General features: G+C 48.3%; 1 protein-coding gene across 1 annotated transcript in view; it reads right to left on the bottom strand.

Annotated features, from left to right (window-relative positions):
* SCN4A (sodium voltage-gated channel alpha subunit 4) overlaps positions 1 to 20,424 on the bottom strand; it is a 97,738-nt gene that overhangs the window by 43,562 nt on the left and 33,752 nt on the right. The window contains exons 10-14 of the mRNA XM_060255861.1: positions 16,850 to 16,996; positions 14,820 to 14,943; positions 13,750 to 13,988; positions 6,924 to 7,097; positions 2,977 to 3,333 (exon numbers count right to left, since the gene is read on the bottom strand). Coding sequence (XP_060111844.1) covers positions 2,977 to 3,333; positions 6,924 to 7,097; positions 13,750 to 13,988; positions 14,820 to 14,943; positions 16,850 to 16,996 — 1,041 coding nt within the window. The remainder of the gene's footprint in view (positions 1 to 2,976; positions 3,334 to 6,923; positions 7,098 to 13,749; positions 13,989 to 14,819; positions 14,944 to 16,849; positions 16,997 to 20,424) is intronic.

Here is a 20,424-nt window from a genome sequence, read left to right as displayed (position 1 = left end):
GGATAGGGGCACCTTCTTTGGGGGCTCATAGAATTGGACTCCCTGGTCCAATCGTTTTGAAACTTGCGGGGTATTTTGAGGAGAGGCACTAGATGCTATACTGAAAATTTGGTGCCTCTACCTCAAGACACAGCTCCCCTAGAGCCCCTGATATCCGCGGATCAATTCCCCATTATTTCTTAAAACTGCCGGAGATCTAGAGCTGTGGGGGCTGTAGGGGGTGGGGCTTCCCCCGCCGGCTAGCTGGCTGTGGGGCGGGGGGGAAACTTGTAAAATCAGGAGATCCCCCACTGGGACCTGGGGATTGGGAAGCCTAGAGGTGATAGAGGTCAGCCGCAGACTTCTGCCCCATTCCCTCTGCTTCCCCCCCTCCCTGTCACTGCCGGCACCATGGGGTCTGCCATGTACAGTAACATCAGCAAGAAAGCAGACTGTGTTTTGCTGCAAGGAGCCAGAGTCCTGCTCACCCCCAGCCAGATTTGTGCCTCTCCTCTGCCAGGAGTTCATTTGAGACGGGACTCTGCTAATAGCCAAGGTCACGGCTGCTTGCACATGGCTCATGCCTCAGGACTTAACTCGGACCTTTATATAAAACTTCTTTTGCTTTCCCCACAACTCTTGGACGCTGCTCTGAAGCCCCAGCTCCAGCAATTTGCTGCTGCCTGTAACCCTAAAGGCTGCTCCAGCCAGTTCTTTCCTCTCCCAGGTTCCGCACCTTTCCTCCTAATAGCTTACAACGGAAATGCCAAAAGGGACATGAATAGGAAAACGACAGCTGGATCCGCAACACCAAAAATATGTCCAGCCTGGAGGCAAAGTTTCAAAAATGGCTGGAACCGGGCTGGAAGCAACTCGTGCTTATAAGGACCCATTTCCACCAGTCCTGGATATATCCAGGTGTCCTTACCTAGTGGTGATGGAGAGGCATTCTGTATGCCCTCAGAGGCAGTTATGCAAGGGAACTGGGTGGAGAGTTGTTGGGAGGCAGTGAGGAGGGGGGCTGGTGCCCTGTGTGTCGTAATAGGTGATTTTAACTACCCGCAGATTGATTGGGTCAATATATGTTCAGGTCGAGAGAAAGAGAATGAGTTTCTAGTAGGGTTGCCAATCCCCAGGTGGGGGCAGGGGATCCCCCAGTTTGGAGACCCTCCCTCCGCTTCAGGGTCGTCAGAAAGCGGGGTGGGGTGGGGAGAGGAGGGAAATGTCTGGTGGGAACTCTATTATTCCCTATGGAGATTTATTCCCATAGAAAATCTTGGAGAATTGATCCGTGGGTATCTGGAGGGGCTGTTTTTTGGGATAGAGGCACCAAATTTTCAGTATAGCATCTAGTGCCTCTCCCCAAAATACCCCCCAAATTTCAAAAAGATTGGACCAGGGGGTCCAATTCTATGAGTCCCAAAAGAAGGTGCCCCTATCCCTCATTATTTCATATAGAAGGAAGGCATTGAAAAGGTGTGCCGTCCCTTTACATGTGATGGCTGGAACTCCCTTGGAGTTCATTTACGCTTGTCACACCCTTGCTCCTGGCTCCGTCCCTAATGTCTCCTGGCCCCACCCCCAAAGTCTCCTGGCTGCACCCCCAAAGTCCCCAGATATTTCTTGAATTGGACTTGGCAACCCTAGTTTCTAGATGCTCTCAATGACTGTGCTATGGAGCATAACAATTCCTGGATGAGCTCCACCACCTTTTTGTCTACAAAACGACCCCTGGTTATAAGTGCACGAAAGTGTCATGGTTGAACGGGTACGCCCCCCACCCCCAGTGAGCAGAACCTTGTCTTCCCTGAGCCCGTCCTAGCTCCGTTCCTCCTCCTACCTGCTCCCTTCTCTGCTGAGCAGCCGGGCCTCTGCTGCCAGACCAGGCTTCACTGGGCCAGGCAAGGAGAGGAAGAACTGGGGGCAGGAGAAGGAAAGGACAGATGTAGGAGTGCACCTTCCCATCTATGGGTGTCCTGCAGCACTGGGGGTGGGAAGGGAAGAGGCAGGATTGGAGCACGTGGTTTTTCTTGGCAAAGGCAACAAGGGCTTATGGCTAGACGAGTCTGACAAATTCAGTGGTAGCAACAGGTCTAGGGATAATCAGACAGACTGAGACACTTCTTTGCACCAGAAACTCCACATGTGTCTGGTTAGGCCCTTGGGGTAGGTCCTCTCACCTCCTAGAAGGCCCTGCTTCTTTTCTAGGTTCCTGGAAGGTTTACGAGGTTCTTTACTGTATTCTCTCAGCTGAAGTGCCGAGAGAATGCAGCTAAAGATAGACTCATATTGAGCATCACCCAGCCCTGAACAAATCGTGAACCGGATGGGCAGGTCTGTTCTTCCTTGCTGGATCTCTGCAATGCCGCCTCCGTTTGTTCAGCACCGTGTGCCTTCCAGAAGCGCCTGCGATAGGGTTGCCAATTCTAGAAAATATCTGTGGACTTTGGGGGTGGGACCAGGAGACTTTGAGGGTGGAGCCAGGAGACATTGGTGGCGGAGCCAGGAGCACAGGTGTGACAAGCAGAATTGAACTCCAAGGGAGTTCTGGCCATCACATTTAAAAAGACAGCACACCTTTTAAAATGCCTTCCTTCCATAGAAAATAATGAAGGATAGGGGCACCTTCTTTTGAGGCTCGTAGAATTGGACCCCCTGGTCCAATACTTTGGAAACTTGGGGGGTATTTTGGGAAGAGGCACTAGATGCTATACTGAAAATTTGGCACCTCTACCTCAAAAAACAGCCCCCCCCCCCCAGAGCCCCTGATACCCGCGGATCAATTCCCCATCATTCCTTATGGGAATTGTTCATGGAGGTGCATAATGGCTGTGGGGGTGGGGCTTCCCCCGCTGGCCAGCTGGCTGGGGGAGGGGGAAAGCCTGTAAAACCGGGGGATCCCCCGCTGGGAGCTGGGGATTGGGAAGCCTAGCCTGCGAGGTTAAGAGGAGGCTGTCACTTTAGGCTCCTAGTGCCTTGCTGGGCAAAGCCGCTTACCACCAAGTTCCCGATCACCATGACCATCATGAAGACGATGAGGCACAAGGCCTGTCCGGCCACCTCCATGCAGTCCCACATGGTCTCGATCCACTCCCCACAGAGGATGCGGAAGACAATGAGGAAGGAGTGGAAGAAGTCGTGCATGTGCCAGCGCGGCAGCTCGCAGTCGGCGGAAATCTTGCAGACGCACTCCTTGTAGCTCTTCCCAAACAGCTGCATGCCCACCACGGCAAAGATGAACACGATGATGGCCAGCACCAGGGTCAGATTGCCCAAGGCACCCACTGAGTTGCCAATGATTTTGATCAGCATGTTGAGGGTCGGCCAGGATTTTGCGAGCTTGAACACTCTCATCTGGGAAAGGGAGAGGGAGCCTGGTTAGCCTATGGAACTCTCTGCCGCCAGCTAGAGGATCTAAGTTAGGCTTCCCCAAGGTGATACCCATGGGCACCATGGACCTGCTGTCACCTTTCCTGTGCCTGTCAAATGTTTTTAGAAAGCAAGAGGTGTCAGGTGGGGCTTTTGCCCAGCAGGGCTTCTGATTGGCCATCTGGAGATTTGATTGACTGTGCCACCACAGCAGCACAGAGATTTTCACTGTGTTTCTGCAAGTGAGCTACAGCAGCCATTTTGTGGCTGGCTCTGCCTCCTATGGCTGCCATTTTGTAGCAGCCATTTTGTGGCTGCACTTTTCAAGCGGCATCAGAACCAAAGGTGTCTGAGCCTGAAAAGGGTTGGGGACCCCGAAAGATGCATTTTTAATTGTTAGCTGCCTTGGTGGCCCTGACTGGGAAGAAAGGCAGCCTTTACCTGTAAATAAACAAGCAAGCACTAAGCTTACCAATATCCAAAGATTATCACTTGAACTTTATTATCCTGAAGTCTCAAGATTGTCTATTTTCTCAGCTTCTCAGGGAGTTCCAGCCACAGCCTTCTGACTCTTTTGGCTTTTTCTGCAAGACTGTGAACCTGGCTGTACTTGTTTTCACCCCACCTTTACCCAATAAAAAGGGGCCAGGCAGGTGACTCACAACATATAGCCCCCGCATACTGAAAAAGCAACATTAAAACAATCCACCCTCACACCCAAATAATCATAAATGCTTACACAGAAAAAACTCATGAGGACCTCAGTACCTTACAATCACACAAATCAATAAATGAGTGGATCAACTGAAGGAAAGTGTCACAAGGGTTCATTTGAAGCTAATGAGATGTAGCTGACCCCACCCCTCTTCTGGGAGTCTCATTCAGAGGGACGGGGCCTCAGTCTGGTGAGGGTTGGGGCTGTGGGGTTGCCAGTTCCAGGTTGGGAAACTCCTGGAGATTTGAGGGAGAGTGACGCCTGGGGAGGACAGGGACCTCAAGCCATAGTGTCCCCCCTCCCAAGCATCCCTTTTCTCCAGGGGAACCGATCTCTTTAGTCTGGAGATGAACTATAAAACTGGGGAGTCCCCAGGCCATGCAGCTCATAATAAGGCTCACAAATGAGCTCAGGGTGATCCTGCATGAGGGGATCTTCACTCCATTCTTTAGATGACTGTTGTCTCACCTGGGGGTGTCAGCCTCCAGGACAGAGAAACACTGTGTAAGAACACTTAGAAAAACATTTACACCCAACTATTTATGATATAACAGCCCCGTGGCGCAGAGCGGTAAGGCTGCAGTGCTGAGTTCAATCCCGATGGAAGCTGGGTTTTCAGGTAGCTGGCTCGAGGCTGACTCAGCCTTCCATCTTTCCGAGGTCGGTAAAATAAGTACCCAGCTTGCTGGGGGGAAAGCGTAGATGACCGGGGACGGCAATGGCAAACCACCCCGTAAAAAGTCTGCCATGAAAACGTTGTGAAAGAAACGTCACCCCAGAGTCGGAAATGACTAGTGCTTGCACAGGGGACTACCTTTACTTTTTATTTATAATATGTTTCACAATTCACTGCGTTACCAACTGCACTTCAACATAACCTTTATCACATACATAATACTCAATATTCAATAGTTTTTGATATAGAAATCACAGTCCTCTGTCAGTGTAATCATGAAAGACACAGTTCTTAAGTCCTTGATGCAAAAGCATCACTCCAGCCACCACCCGCATGACGCTTGAATGCTGATAGCTGATAAGCGGTCTTCCTTTTGAAAAAAGCAGGTGACCGCTATTCTGCACAGCCAGCAGTGCGCATCTTCATAGGCAGGAATATGTGGCAACATGCACCCTAGGTTTCAATGCATGTTTCCATTGTGAAATTTTCCTCTGGCCGCAACTTGAATGGAACTAACAAAATTGACATTGTCGACACAGAAGAAAAGGCTGAACAGAGTATAAACTTCAAATGTGTACAACCGTTATCTCTGGTTCATCGCCAGTTAATGAATGAAAGGCTGTTGAAGTGCAGTTGGTAATACAGTGAATTGTGAAATATATCATAAATAGTTGGATGCAAATGTTTTTCTAAGCGTTATTATTACAGTGTTTCTCAGTTTTGCTCAACCTTCACCCTGTTGTTTCCCGTAGCTTTCTAAGCCTCCAGGACAGGACAGGAGACCTCCTGGAATTACAACTGAATTCTAAGTGACAGAGGTCACTTTCAGGGAGAAAATGGCAGTGTTAGAGGGCGGAGTCTATGACATCACATTCCAGCTGAGTTCCCTCCCCTCATCAAACTCCACTCTTCCCAAGCTGTGCCCCCAGATCTCCAGGCATTTCCCAACCTGGAGTTGGTAACTCTGTTCCCACCCTGAGAAGGAGCACTGGCAAAGCCAACAACATTCTCCTCGCTCAGAGCCAAAAATATCTTTGACTTTTTGCAGGTGATATCTCATGTGCAAGTGACCCGGATTCAGATGGGACCTTAGTGGGAGGCCTCCTGGTCTTTTTTTTCCTGTCCCCCATGAACGCTCTGAGTGCCAGTGGGCAATACTCCCTCTAAGCTGGGGAGTCTTGTTAACAAAAATTCTACTTTGTGAGCTCCTGGCATTAAAGTTGTGAGCGGCTGCATCAATTCTTGTGCTTTGGGGTCATCCTTCCTGAGCAAAGACAAAAATGTGTGAGCCAGAGACTAAAAAACTATGAGCTAGCTCACACTAACTCTGCTTAGTGGGAACACTGCCCGGGGGGGGGGGGGGGAGAGATTTTTTCCTGGTGAACACCTGGCCAAGTTTTGTCCAAATCCAAGAGTGTCACACTGACTTCACACTGGTGATGCGACATCACTTCCAGGCATTTGCCAGAAGTGACTTCATACTGTCAGCACACTATCATTCCGCTCTCCCCCCCCCCCCTCCCTCTGGTTGCCAGCTAATAGTTTGTGACTCTGGACTGGAGCAGGTTAATCCTTCAAAAACCTCTCCGGTTTGCCAATTGAGAGTGAGCCTCTTGCACTGTTGTTATCCTGCTTTTAAAGGATACATATGAAACTGCCTTATATTGCACCAAACCATCAGTCTACTGAGATCAGTATTGTCTACTCAGACTGGCAGTAGCTCTCCAGGGCCTCAAACAGAGGTCTTTCACATCATGTATTGCCTGATTCCTAACTGGAGATGCTGGAAACTGTACACCAAGCAGACATGGCTGGCACGTGGGAGTAGGTCAGGTAGGCCCCCTGGCCTACAGGGGTGACGGCAGGTGCCTCCTCACCCCCACTCTCAGCTTCCCAAGTCTGCATAGAGTGGGTGGGCGGCACATCAGCATGTGTGCTCCTCTGAGCCCACCTTCCCTTGCAAGGCTAACCTGTGCTCCTAACCACGACACCAAACTGGCACTGGTCTTGGACCACATGCTCTACAATGTTCAGGGAAGTTCTAGTGTGGTATCTTCCCACTTTGGCTTCCCAGTACCCAGGGTGTGGGAGGAGGAGGGTGAGATCTTGACCTGGCATTGGTGGTGGTAGCAGAACACAGCTTCTTGGCAGAAGGCTTCTGTGAGCAGAGCAGAGTCCCCTTACCAGCCTAAAGGAACGCAGCACGGACAGGCCCTGGACGTTGGCAAGGCCAAGCTCCACCAAGCTCAATGTGACGATGATGCTGTCAAAAATATTCCACCCAACTTGGAAGTACTCGTAGGGGTCTAGAGCAATCAGTTTGAGCACCATCTCAGCTGTGAATATTCCAGTGAAGACCTATGGAAAGAAGAGCACAAGTAGTAGAAAATGAACCAGGAAAAGGGATAAGGAGCTCTCCTGAAGCACAATGTTCCTTGCATACATCGCCTTGCACAAATTCAAATTTATGTTTTCCCCAGTTTGTTTTCTTTCACAAAATTTACAATTATAGATACTGTCAAATCAGGCTCTTTTTTGTTTATATGTTTAATTGACTCTGCTTTGATGGCAGGTTAGCTAAATTAATCACCTCTCTTAAGAATGCTTCAGTGCCCTTAACTTTCCTTAAAGAAAGGGTGCTGATTTTTGCTAATCCCTCCACCCCCTCAGAGCCCTCTAAATTGTTTCTGAATTAAACCCTCTGGAGAAAAATGTCAAAGGATTAAGTGGACAGGAATGGGAGGGAGGAACCCGTGAAACTCATCAAGCATTCTTAAGAAAACTTAACTTAAGTTTTCTTATCTGCACGGCTGGATCCACACTCACACTTCTGGGAGATGGTGTGAGTTCTTAATGTTTCTGTTTAAATGACTTTGTCTTTAATGCTTGTGTTTTAATAGTATTGTTTTATCAGTTGTAAGTCACCACCAGCAGATCTCTGGAGGGGGGGCACGTAACTTATTTTTAAAACCAATCAATCCTCCTCTCAACCAGAGAACCACAGGAGCACAGGGTAGCATGTACAGAACATCGCCCCTGGATGCACAGGAGCAGTGCTGCTAGCATCCTAGTCCTGGTTGGGTGACTGCTCCAAAACTTGAAAAGGAGAAAAGCTAGATCTGAGTCCAATATCTTCTTGGAGATGAACAAGATTCCAATAGAACAAAGTTTGAGCCCAGTGGCACCTTTAAGACCAGCAAAGTTTAATCTTTGGTATAAGCTTTAAGAACATAAGAGAAGCCCTGTTGGATCAGGCCAATGGCCCATCCAGTCCAACACTCTGTGTCACATAAGAACATAAGAGAAGCCCTGTTGGATCAGGCCAGTGGCCCCTCCAGTCCAACACTCTGTGTCACATAAGAACATAAGAGAAGCCCTGTTGGATCAGGCCAGTGGCCCCTCCAGTCCAACATTCTGTGTCACATAAGAACATAAGAGAAGCCCTGTTGGATCAGGCCAGTGGCCCCTCCAGTCCAACACTCTGTGTCACATAAGAACATAAGAGAAGCCCTGTTGGATCAGGCCAGTGGCCCCTCCAGTCCAACACTCTGTGTCACATAAGAACATAAGAGAAGCCATGCTGCATCAGGCCAATGGCCCATCCAGTCCAACACTCTGTGTCACATAAGAACATAAGAGAAGCCCTGTTGGATCAGGCCAGTGGCCCCTCCAGTCCAACACTCTGTGTCACATAAGAACATAAGAGAAGCCATGCTGCATCAGGCCAATGGCCCATCCAGTCCAACACTCTGTGTCACATAAGAACATAAGAGAAGCCCTGTTGGATCAGGCCAATGGCCCATCCAGTCCAACACTCTATGTCACATAAGAACATAAGAGAAGCCATGTTGGATCAGGCCAATGGCCCATCCAGTCCAACACTCTGTGTCACATAAGAACATAAGAGAAGCCGTGTTGGATCAGGCCAATGGCCCATCCAGTCCAACACTCTGTGTCACATAAGAACATAAGAGAAGCCCTGTTGGATCAGGCCAATGGCCCATCCAGTCCAACACTCTGAGTCACATAAGAACATAAGAGAAGCCATGTTGAGTCAGGCCAATGGCCTATCCAGTCCAACACTCTGTGTCACACAGTGGCCCCCCCCAAAAAAACCCCAACGTGCCATCAGGAGGTCCATCAGTGGGGCCAGGACACTAGAAGCCTTCTCATTGTGCCCCCCAAGCACCAAGAATGCAGAGCATCACTGCCCCAGACAGAGAGTTCCAACAATATGCTGTGGCTAATAGCCACTGATTTCTTCTGCATGCACATGAAAGCTTATAAATAAAACTTTGCTGGTCTTCAAGGTATTGTGGGACTCAGACTTTGTTCTGTTGCTTCAGACCAACAGGGCTGCCCACCTGAATCAAGATGCCAATAGGTATCTGACAAAGAGAACTTTGACTCTCATACCCTGGGGATCTTGTTGGTCTCTATGGGCTCCCGGACTGGAACCCAGCTCTTCTACTGCAGACCAGCACAGCTACCCACCTGAAAATAACTGAAAGGAGGTTCTGGAGTCAGCCACACTGGGTTGGGAAATCCCTGGAGATTTGGGAGTGGGGAGACCCAGGTTTGCAGAAAAATCTAAGGAATTTTAAGAGGGGGATTAAATACCCCCCAAACAGAGGAATAGATGGTATGTGCAAGCACAAACACACCCTTAGGCCCTTAATCCCTGCCATCACTTCCTTTCCTCTGAAGGCCAGTAGGCCAGTAAGTAGGCTTCCCAATCCCCAGGTCCCAGCGGGGGATCCCCCGTTTTTTTCAGGCTTCTCCCCGCCCCCAGCCAGCTGGCCAGCAGGGGAAGCCCCGCCCCCCACAATCACCATGCAGTTTTAGAGCTCCAAAGTCCCCAGATATTTCTTGAATTGGACTTGGCAACCCTACCGGTAGGAGAAGCAAAGCCAGCCCCCTCCCCTCACAAGGTGGGCACAAAGAAGCAGGAGCCACTCCTGCTCCCTCCCCTGCTTCAGCTGGCCATGGGAGTGGGGGTGGGGAGCAAGAGTTCCTGCTGTTGGCATCACCACCAAGGAGGCCGCGCAGGTGGTCAGGCCATGGAGGGGAACCAGGAGTCGCAGTGGCCTCCTCAACGCCAGGCAGCAGGGAGGAAGACAGGCAGGTGGAAGAACTTGAGCTGTGACTGCCCCCCCTTCTGCCCCCTTTAAGCTGTGGAGGGGCAACAGAGGAAGGGGTAGCCATAGCCAATGCCACACACACACCCTGCCTGAGACATGAAAGGGCAGCTATACAAGCAGGTGGGAAAGGGTGAAGGAGCCACTAGTGTCCTCCAGCAGCCGGTGGGCAGGTGGGGAACCAAGTGAGGGGGGAGGGGAGTGGCGGCGGCGTTGCTGGTGGGCAGGCTGCCTGACAAGTGGTGGCCCCATGGGCAAGATGGAGAAAGATGGGATACCTCTTCTGCAAGTAAGTTCTCACTTACTAACTTCTATTTATTTATTTTTTTACCTTATTGCCCAACTGCACAAAACCTTATTTCCTGGTGAGTAGGTATTTCGACACTGCAAACGTGCCCAGCTGCACAACGGAACAAGCTTCTAATCATGGGCAGTTTATATTATATTTATGAATTACACCCAAATCCTTGGGGAGGGACGGTGGCTCAGTGGTAGAGCATCTGTTTGGGAAGCAGAAGGTCCCAGGTTCAATCCCCGGCATCTCCAAAAAAGGGTCCAGGCAAATAGGTGTGAAAAACCTCAGGTGGAGACCCCAAAGAGCCATGAATGGGGCTGTGGCTCAGTGGCTGAGCATCTGCTTGGGAAGCAGGAGGTCCCAGGTTCAATCCCTGGCATCTCCAACTCAAAAGGGTCCAGGCAAATAGGTGTGAAAAACCTCGGCTTGAGACCCTGGAGAGCCGCTGCCAGTCTGAGAAGACAAGACTGACTTTGATGGACCCAGGGTCTGATTCAGTATAAGGCAGCTTCATATGTTCATATGTACGTTTCTGAATATCTATGTTAAATACTGGGTTCATTGCATGAGGAGTCTTGTTGCATAGTGATCAAAGCTCTTTATTAGTGATTCAGCACGTTACAGGTAAAACTAAGACTAGAGAACTGGGTCAAGGGAGCCAACTATATACACAACTCATTCACGCGCTAGAACATCATTGGCTCGTTTGAACCAGCAGGAGACAGGCAGATAGATGAAGGCTGTCAAAGTCCCCAGTCACATTTTAATCTACAGCTCCGGCCTCTACACCAGTGGCAGCAGGAATAGTAGGAGTTGTAAAATGCAAAGCCCAGGATAGTTAGGAACTGAAAAAAAAGGCATTGCTAATCAATGTATCTGGCTACAAAACTACCTCTGGTCCTTACTGTTATGGAAAGGCTGTTGCTGTCTGAAAGACTGCATCGTTTGCTTTGTGTCGCAGTTCCATTTTGTAACATCTCCGGTCAAAAAGATTTTAGACGGTGGCACAGAGAAAGGTTCTTTCCTGGAGACTTTGCTAGCTCAACAAGGCTCCTTGGCTATTGGCACATTAAAGTATTTATTTAGAAAATAAATGTATATTGTGCCTCTCCAGAAAACTGCTTGAAGCAGAAACAACAAAAGCAGGGAGCCAGTTTCTCCAGCCAACTTCACACCCTTTCAATGGCTACAATCATATTTGCAACACCCAAACTGCATTTCAGGAAACGCAGCCAACTGGATGACCAGCCATGGGCATCTTCTGAAACTATCTTCACAGGTATCATGGTAACACACAATTTGGCCCCAAGTATAAGAACTTCATCCTCTGCATCCAGTTAAAGACACATCTCCATATTTCAGAATGCTTACTGCTGCAAACAGCAAAAATCTGCTCTCAAACTCCCCCCTTCTGTAAACTTTTTATAGATTACAAGAATACAAGAGTAGCTCATGGAACCAAAGGGATGTGACTGGTGATAAATCATCACTTTTCTTGTTAAGTCTTAGATCTCATTCCCTAAGCAAACTAAACCTAATTTATGTGCAGCCTTCATCCTGTAAATCCTTGCCTGCATTTTCCTCCTTTCTCCTCCCTCTGTTTCCCCTAGAACGTGAGTTCTTCACTTCCCCCTCCCACAGCACATCAAGCGTGCCTTATAAATAACAATAGCCACATACCATTGTGTTGGCTTCCCAAGCTCCTGGAGTGTTAATAACTTGATATCCGACTGGGGACCTGGCAGATGCCACCAGGGCGTGCCTGCCTTGAGTTGGATTTCATTTAGCAAATACAAGGGGATTAATCAGACAAAGTCTGTCCACTACATTTCCTAAAGGCTGCCGCAAGACGACTGTGGCTCTAACTGGAGAAACTCAACAGAGAGAACAGGCCTGGAGGAATCCCGAAAAAGCGATCCGAAACTGATAGAAAAGCCTAAAATCAACTTGTTTGATTTGCTACGTTACTTAGTTTGTTTCATAACCTTTTAAATTTTAATTTTTAAAATGTCTTTATTTTAAAGCCATTTAAATTATAAATATGTCTGATGGTGGGGCCAAGTCAGAGTTGCCAGCGGAGGGGGCCCAGTCCAGGGTGGAGAATGGCTCAGGCTTGAAGACAGCTGGCTCAGACTGCGGAGGGGAGGCTGGAGCCCAGATAAAATAATAGTACAACATTGCAAATAAAAATCATCTGTTTCCAGTGCGATCCTAATCAGAGTTGCATTCAGGCTAATAGGCGCCAAAAACCAGTTTACATTTGCGACGCAAAAGCCACGGGACTTTGCGGCTCTTCCGGGTTCTGCGGAGCAATTAGTGCGAAATCCGCGCAGACGCTGCGCGGTGAAGAGGGACATCGCTCCGGCGTAAGGTCAGTGCGAAAACACCCTCTCTCTCTCTAAAAGCACTGGATGCTTTAAACTGATTCTGCATTGATCAGGGGGTTGGACTAGATGGCCTCTATGCTACCTTTCAATTCTATGATTCCATGAGTCCCTGTCTCAGCACTGAAACCAGGAGGGAATGGATGCCTATCAGTTATGCTGAATACTATCAGCCTATATGTAGCCTATATGAATACTACCAGCCTATATGAATACTACCAGCCTATATGTAGTTTTATGACTGGTAGCCAATGACGTGGATCCTGGTTTTGATCTAATCTGATAATCCTGTAATTATATTATTTTGTTTGGATGTGGTTTATTTAATGTTGTTGTAAAGTTTTTAATGTTGTAAGCCGCCCTGAGCCCGCTGGCGGGATAGGCTGGGGTATAAATCGAAAATTAAATTCAATTGTCATTGTGGCCATGAGCAAGTAGGCAAAACAGTAAACGGGCAGAGGTGAAGAGCAGTCCAAAGGGCTGGATCGGTTTCTTTATTTCACACTGTCCATATTGCCTCTTTTATAGGTGGCTGATGATTAAAATTATGACTTTCACACACACCGATTCAAATGGAAAAACCATTAACAAACTTTGGTGATCAGCAGGAGAGACAACAAGGTACATTACATGCTCTTAGTTCTCAGCTACTTTTCTAAAGGGAGAAAAGGGCAGCCACAAACGTGGATCAGAATATATTTCAGGTAGACATTTTAAGAAGTTGACGCTTTTGAGCCTAGCAATAAAATTACGGGAAGGGGAGCATAACAGAAGTTCATGGAATTATGAATGGCGTGAAAAGAAAGCTCTCTGTCTCTCTCCAGCCACTGGAGCAGGAAGCCAGTTACTCAACGGAACTCACAGAGACAAGAAGTATTTCTGCAACCAATGCCCCGCTAACATAGATGGCTTTTTTGAAAAAGACCGAAGTTAAGGATTACAAATTTGTCAAAGCCATTACAGCTACAGTGGAACCTCCATTTTCAAGTGGAACCCACCCTCTCTCTGCAGCTCCCCTCAAGAGCTTCCCAGGGGCATCTTGCTGGTCACAAATGGAGCCAGAATGATGGGGGAGAGATGCCACCAGCTTTCCTCATGGCCATTCTGACTTTCTTATGGTACCTACCAGGGCTCCCTTCTCCAGCTTTCCAAACTCCCTGACCATCAAAACAAAGTGCAAAACCCCTTCTTACCAGGTTGCCCACACCAAGGACGTTGTTGAACTCCTCGGTCATTGGGTAGTGTTCCATAGCCATGAAGAGGGTATTGAGAATGATGCAAATAGTGATCCCCAGATCCACAAAGGGGTCCATGACGATGAGTCTGATAAATTGCTTGAACTTTATCCATGGCGTGCAACAGTTCCACACAAGGACCTTGTGGGCAAACTTGTACCACCAGGGCGGGCACTTCTGGTGTGCCTCCTCCAGCTCTGAAAGCAACAGCCAAGAGACTTAAGCACAAACAGCTAGCTGCAAAAAGCAATAAGCAATGAAGCAATAAGTCAGTGGAAGCCAGGGCTTCTTTTATAGAAAAAGCTCCGCAGGAACTCATTTGCACATTAGGCCACACCCCATGGTGCCAAGCCAGCTGGAACTGCGTTCCTGTGCATTCCTGCTCAAAAAAAAGCCCTGGCAGAATCAACTGGCAAGCTTTAATTGCAGATTTAAATCCTTCCCAACTGCCGACGACAGACTCTGAAAAGAGCCAGCCTCTGTGATGTACTGGAGTTCTCCTAAATTCAGTAAAAAGGCAAGTTTTAAAAAGTTACTTTTTCCTTTCAGTTCACATCCAATGCTAGAAGGCGCGTCCCACCTCAGGGGAAAGCCACCCTTGGCTTTTAGCAGCAAAGGCCTCTAATGGAGACCTTCCCTGGCAAATTCCACACACCAGTAGTGAGACTGCAGCCGCTAGGGGATTGTTAAGAGAAAGCCGAGCCATCCCATGGGAATGGAGCTTTGTCTACAGAGCCCAAAGAGGGACACGTGAGAATTAAGGACATCGAGACAGCATGGAACAAAAGGCAGTGGGGCAGATGCCTGGGGGGGCGGGCAGGGAGGGAGGGCAAAATGGGCGGAAGGAGCTTGGGCTGCTGCTTGTATTAAAGAGCTAGAAGATATTCTAAACTCCTCTGCAATTTCTACTTGCCGTTGTCACATTAGTTATCTCTATTTTTCACCATTAACGCAGAACAATATTCAAAACGATAAATATGAATAAAACTGATAAATCCAGCTCTGCCAAAAGCCAGGGAGAACGTTACCGTCCAGGGTGTTGGAGACGATGGTGAGTGCACTCTCTGCTCGTTTCTGCAGACCTGGCCCCTCTTGACCACCCACCTGAAGGTGGTTCTGGTCAGACTTCGCATGTTCCTCCGACGGGTCTGACTGCAACGAACAAACAAGTTCCAAAGTAAGAGGATGGTTCAGCGGCTGCCTTGAGTGGGGCGGGAAGGGGGCACAGAACTCTTTAAAAAGAAAAGAACTTTCTTGGCTAAAGAGGAAGGGCTGGCCCTGGGGCCTGGAAGGACTGAAGCTCAACATGGGTCTTTGGATTGGTAGTGGTGGTGATGATTCAGCCTGTGGGGCCCCTCCCTGCTCTAGCCAAAGGAAGGGACCAGTAATGCAGTTTTTATTCCATCCTGGGGAAAAAAACCCCACTCCACCCGGCATCCTACATCTAGGGTTGCCAAGTCCAATTCAAGAAATATCTGGGGACTTTGGGGGTGGAGCCAGGAGACTTTGGGGGTGGAGCCAGGAAACATTAGGGGTGGAGCCAAGATCAAGGCTGTGACAAGCATAATTGAACTCCAAAGGGAGTTCTGGCCATCACATTTAAAGGGACGGCACACCTTTTCAATGCCTTCCTTTTATAGGAAATAATGAAGGATAGGGGCACCTTCTTTTGGGGCTCATAGAATTGGACCCCCTGGTCCAATCCTTTTGAAACTTGGTGGGTAGTTTAGGGAGAGGCACTAGATGCTATACTGCAAATTTGGTGCCTCTACCCCCCAAAACAGCCCCCTCCCCAGAGCCCCAGATACCCACGGATCAATTCTCCATGATTTTCTATGGGAATAAACCTCCATAGGGAATAACAGAGTTCCCAGCAGACATTTCCCTCCCCTCCCCCCGCTTTCTGATGACCCTGAAGCGGGGGGAGGGCCTCCAAACAGGGGGATCCCCTGCCCCCACCTGGGGATTGGCAACCCTACTCCAGCATCAGTCGCTAGAGTGGGAGAGGGGGAAGCAATGGGCCACGCCCCCTCTTCAATGCCACTTCGTCCAAATCGTGTCCACAGATCAAAAGTGCATGCAGTGGACTGCAGCCCACAGGCAGCCTTGGAAGCCGGGTAGCCAGCTGCGGGCTGGGAAGTACCTGGAGAATTGGGGAGGGTGGAGCCTGAGGAGGGCGGGGCTTGGGGAGGGCAGAGACTTCACGGGGTATGATGCCACAGAGATCACCTTCAAAAGAGGCCATTTTGTCCAGGTGAACTGAACTCTGTCACCTGGAGATAGTTATAAATTATAATCCCACAAGATCTCCAGCTCCTACCTGGAGGCTGTAGCAATAAGGGAGAGGGTTATGCAGGAACATACTGGAACTATACTAACAGTATCATAGCCCCAGATAACAAATAGTAGTACAAAAATTATTGTTTATGATCTCAGTCCATTCACCATGAAAATACTTCCAACGTATATAAATCTCATGGAATATATCAAAGTCCTATGCATTTTTATATCCAAAAAAATGACAACTGCGAAAGTTCTTTTCGGTTTTAACACGAATGCTGTCCAAAGGGAACAAACCCCACAGTTCAATTAGGAATATTAAAGATTTTCTTCTCTTAGAGGGTACCAAAAACTCCTCTGAAGACTGCGCAAATAAAGTCCCAAAGGTCCCAGAGAGTCAACTAAGAACTTCTTTCATGTACACTTCTTTCAAGCAGGACCTAAACAAACATTGGTGTATCAGTCTTCACTTACAATTCATACATCAGTGTTTATCCATTCTGCAAAAATCTACATCTCAGTCTCCCATCTGAATTCATGTCTTTAATGTTTCATTCACTAACCAGCATTCATCGGTTCTTTGCTGCAAACTGGCCCACAGTAAAAATCTCTTATCAAACCTCTTCCAGTACATCTTCCTAAAGCCATTTGTTGAATTCCCTATAAAAATGGGGCTTTTCTCATTTCCCAGCAGGTGGTGGGAAGGGTTTTGGTCCCTAAGACCATCCTTTCACCCTTGTACTGGGGCCCTCCGGTTCCTTTTCCATATATGACACACCTCGTCTATTGTGGCTGTTCGTTCCAACACCACGCGTGGAATACCGCGGCCATCGCAGTCTTGGTCACTGGGTGCCTCTTGGTCTGAGTCCCCCTTCTTGCTCTTCACGATACTCTCAGCAGAGCTGCTGTTTGCTGTTTCTTGAAGCTGCAGAGGAGACACCATGGAATTTGGTTAGACCTTTAGAGGATGCATATGACAGTGCCCCCCTAGGGTGGGGGGGGGGGTTTGAGTACAACTGAGTTTTTGGCACAACTATATACAGTTGCAACACAGGGGCTTTCCACGTGTTTTTTTTTTTTGCTGGTTCTGGTCTCATGTGGCTTCAGCTTATTCCCTGATTTTCACAGTCATTTTGTGCCTTAAGTTTTTGCTCTGGTTTTAAACTCTGGTGGGGTGGCCAAACTCGCTTACCATAAGAGTCATATAGAATAAATGTCAGATGTTTGAGAGCCATAAGACATGAACAAATATTACACACATGTCTTTCTTAAAACTCTTAAGACTTTATTTGTACAGAAAGATAAAATACATATGTATGTTCTTTACAACACAACCATTCTAGAAGGAGACTTTTTTAAAAACAAAAGTTGGGAATAACAGTCCCCATAAGACCAGCTTAGGGAAAGGTTAGGGAATTATTTTTTGGCACCAGTGGGAGAAGGACACACACATACCATATAAAGCACTGACTACTGTTTGCATCATTATTTATCTCTCTTTCCCTTGACACCAAGGTTAGTAAATACAGCTCCTACAAGAGCCATGAAACTAAGGGGGAACCCTGAGACGTCCTCTTTAATTCCATCTCTCCTTCCAGTGACTCCCTCAGCTCTTGTGCTCCCTTCACCCATTCTAGGTCTCTGGGCAACCTCTGTGGTGCAGGAGAAGAGCTTGCAAGCCTGCCTATTTCCCCCTCCTTCCCCGCTTCACACACGGCAGAAATAATCTCCTACCTATGGATTCTACTTTGCGAGGAGCACACTACACAAACACTGGCCCCACTCATGCTTCCCACATTGTGGAAAGCTTGAGAGTTAAGATCTGTTTCCCTCCCCACCCCCTCCATCTCAGTTTGCAAAGGCAAGTTAGAGCCCAGTGGCCCTTAAGATCTGTTTCCCTTCCTCTCCATCCCCCCCCCATCTCTGTTTGCGAGGGAAAGTTAGAGCCCCCTACCCTGTTTGTGTGAGAGTCTACCCAGCACATTTATAGCCTGGGGATTTTGAATTTAAGCCTCCCAAATTGTAGGCTCATACTGACAACTATACCTGGCTGTCTCTCTATTACTATATTGCCTCTTAGGAGTTATAGCAATTTTCTAGGGAAGACTATAGTTTTGTAGACAAACACTCCAGTTTAGTTTTGTAGACTCCCCCACTCCAGGTAGCACTGGGGCATCAGTAACAAAGTATTACAAGATTGTTAATGTTTTTTTAAAAAAGAGTCCCGTGCCGCAGAGTGTTAAAGCTGCAGTACTGCAGTCCTAAGCTCTGCTCACGACCTGAGTTCGATCCCCAGCGGAAGCTGGGTTTTCAAGTAGTTGGCTCAGGTTGACTCAGCCTTCCATCCTTCCAAGGTCGGTAAAATGAGTCCCCAGCTTGCTGGGGGGAAAGTGCAGATGACGGGAAGGCAATGGCAAACCACCCCGTATAAAGTCTGCCGTGAAAATGCTGTGAAAGCAACGTCACCCCAGAGTCGGAAACGACTGGTGCTTGCACAGGGGACCTTTCCTTTTCCTAATGTTTTAAGTATGTTTGTATTTAAAAGAAAAAAGGAAAAAAAATGGTGTGTGTGTGTGGGGGGGAGTATTTGTGATTTTCCTAGAAATAAAGTCCACAATCGTATCATCCTGAAACCATCGCTCCAGTCTGTGGAAAAATCATCTTCCACAAAACTGGTCCCTGGTGCCAAAAAGGTTGGGAACCACAGCTCTACACTTTATCGCCAGCAAGCTGGGTGCTCATTTTACTCAAGATGGAAGGCTGATTCAACCTTAATCCGGCTACCTGAACCCAGCTTCCACTAGGATCAAACTCAGGTCATGAGCAGAGCTTGGACTGCAGTACCGCAGCGTACCACTCTGTGCCACGGGGCTCCTATCTAGTGATATAAGGATGCACAAAACAAGAAAAGGGGTGTGTGGCTGACATCACCCTTCCTGGAAAGCCCTGATTATAAGACATGCGTGGAAGAAAATAAGTTGACTCCGCAACTCTGAAAATGCAGAGAGAGAGCATGCAGATGTGCAGAAGGGCCTGGCCCAAGTGATTCCAAAGCTTGTAGATTGACTGCCAAGAAAATCAGGATCTAGCTGATCTCTTGGGAAACCTCATCGCTGATTTGGGCTTATTTAAAAAAACAAAACAAATCCTGTCTCTGGGTTTTTTTAGAGACCTTGCCTTCTGGCAACCCAGAAAAGTCAACTTGAATTAAGATATCCTAAATCCTCTACAGCAGCAGCAGAAGAAGATATTGGATTTATATCCCGCCCTCCACTGCAAAGAGTCTCAGAGCGGTTCACAATCTCCTTTACCTTCCTCCCCCACAACAGACACCCTGTGAGGTAGATGAAGATATTGGATTTATATCCCGCCCTCCACTCCGAAGAGTCTCAGAGCAGCTCACGATCTCCTTTCCCTTCCTCCCCCACAACAGACACCCTGTGAGGTAGATGAAGATATTGGATTTATATCCCGCCCTCCACTCCGAAGTCTCAGAGCGGCTCACAATCTCCTTTCCCTTCCTCCCCCACAACAGACACCCTGTGAGGTAGATGAAGATATTGGATTTATATCCCGCCCTCCACTCCGAAGAGTCTCAGAGCGGCTCACCATCTCCTTTATCTTCCTCCCCCACAACAGACACCCTGTGAGGTAGATGAAGATATTGGATTTATATCCCACCCTCCACTCTGAAGAGTCTCAGAGCGGCTCTCCATCTCCTTTATCTTCCTCCCCCACAACAGACACCCTGTGAGGTAGATGAAGATATTGGATTTATATCCCACCCTCCACTCTGAAGAGTCTCAGAGCGGCTCACCATCTCCTTTATCTTCCTCCCCCACAACAGACACCCTGTGAGGTAGATGAAGATATTGGATTTATATCCCGCCCTCCACTCCGAAGAGTCTCAGAGCGGCTCACCATCTCCTTTATCTTCCTCCCCCACAACAGACACCCTGTGAGGTAGATGAAGATATTGGATTTATATCCCACCCTCCACTCTGAAGAGTCTCAGAGCGGCCCACAATCTCCTTTACCTTCCTCCCCCACAACAGACACCCTGTGAGGTAGATGAAGATATTGGATTTATATCCCACCCTCCACTCCAAAGAGTCTCAGAGCGGCTCACAATCTCCTTTACCTTCCTCCCCCACAACAGACACCCTGTGAGGTAGATGATGATATTGAATTTATATCCCACCCTCCACTCCGAAGAGTCTCAGAGCGGCTCACAATCTCCTTTCCCTTCCTCCCCCACAACAGACACCCTGTGAGGTAGATGAAGATATTGGATTTATATCCCGCCCTCCACTCCGAAGAGTCTCAGAGCGGCTCACAATCTCCTTTCCCTTC

Source organism: Heteronotia binoei, chromosome 15, assembly GCF_032191835.1.
Source record: "Heteronotia binoei isolate CCM8104 ecotype False Entrance Well chromosome 15, APGP_CSIRO_Hbin_v1, whole genome shotgun sequence".
NCBI classification, from domain to species: domain Eukaryota; kingdom Metazoa; phylum Chordata; class Lepidosauria; order Squamata; family Gekkonidae; genus Heteronotia; species Heteronotia binoei.
This window is presented reverse-complemented; position numbering and strand designations above follow the sequence as displayed.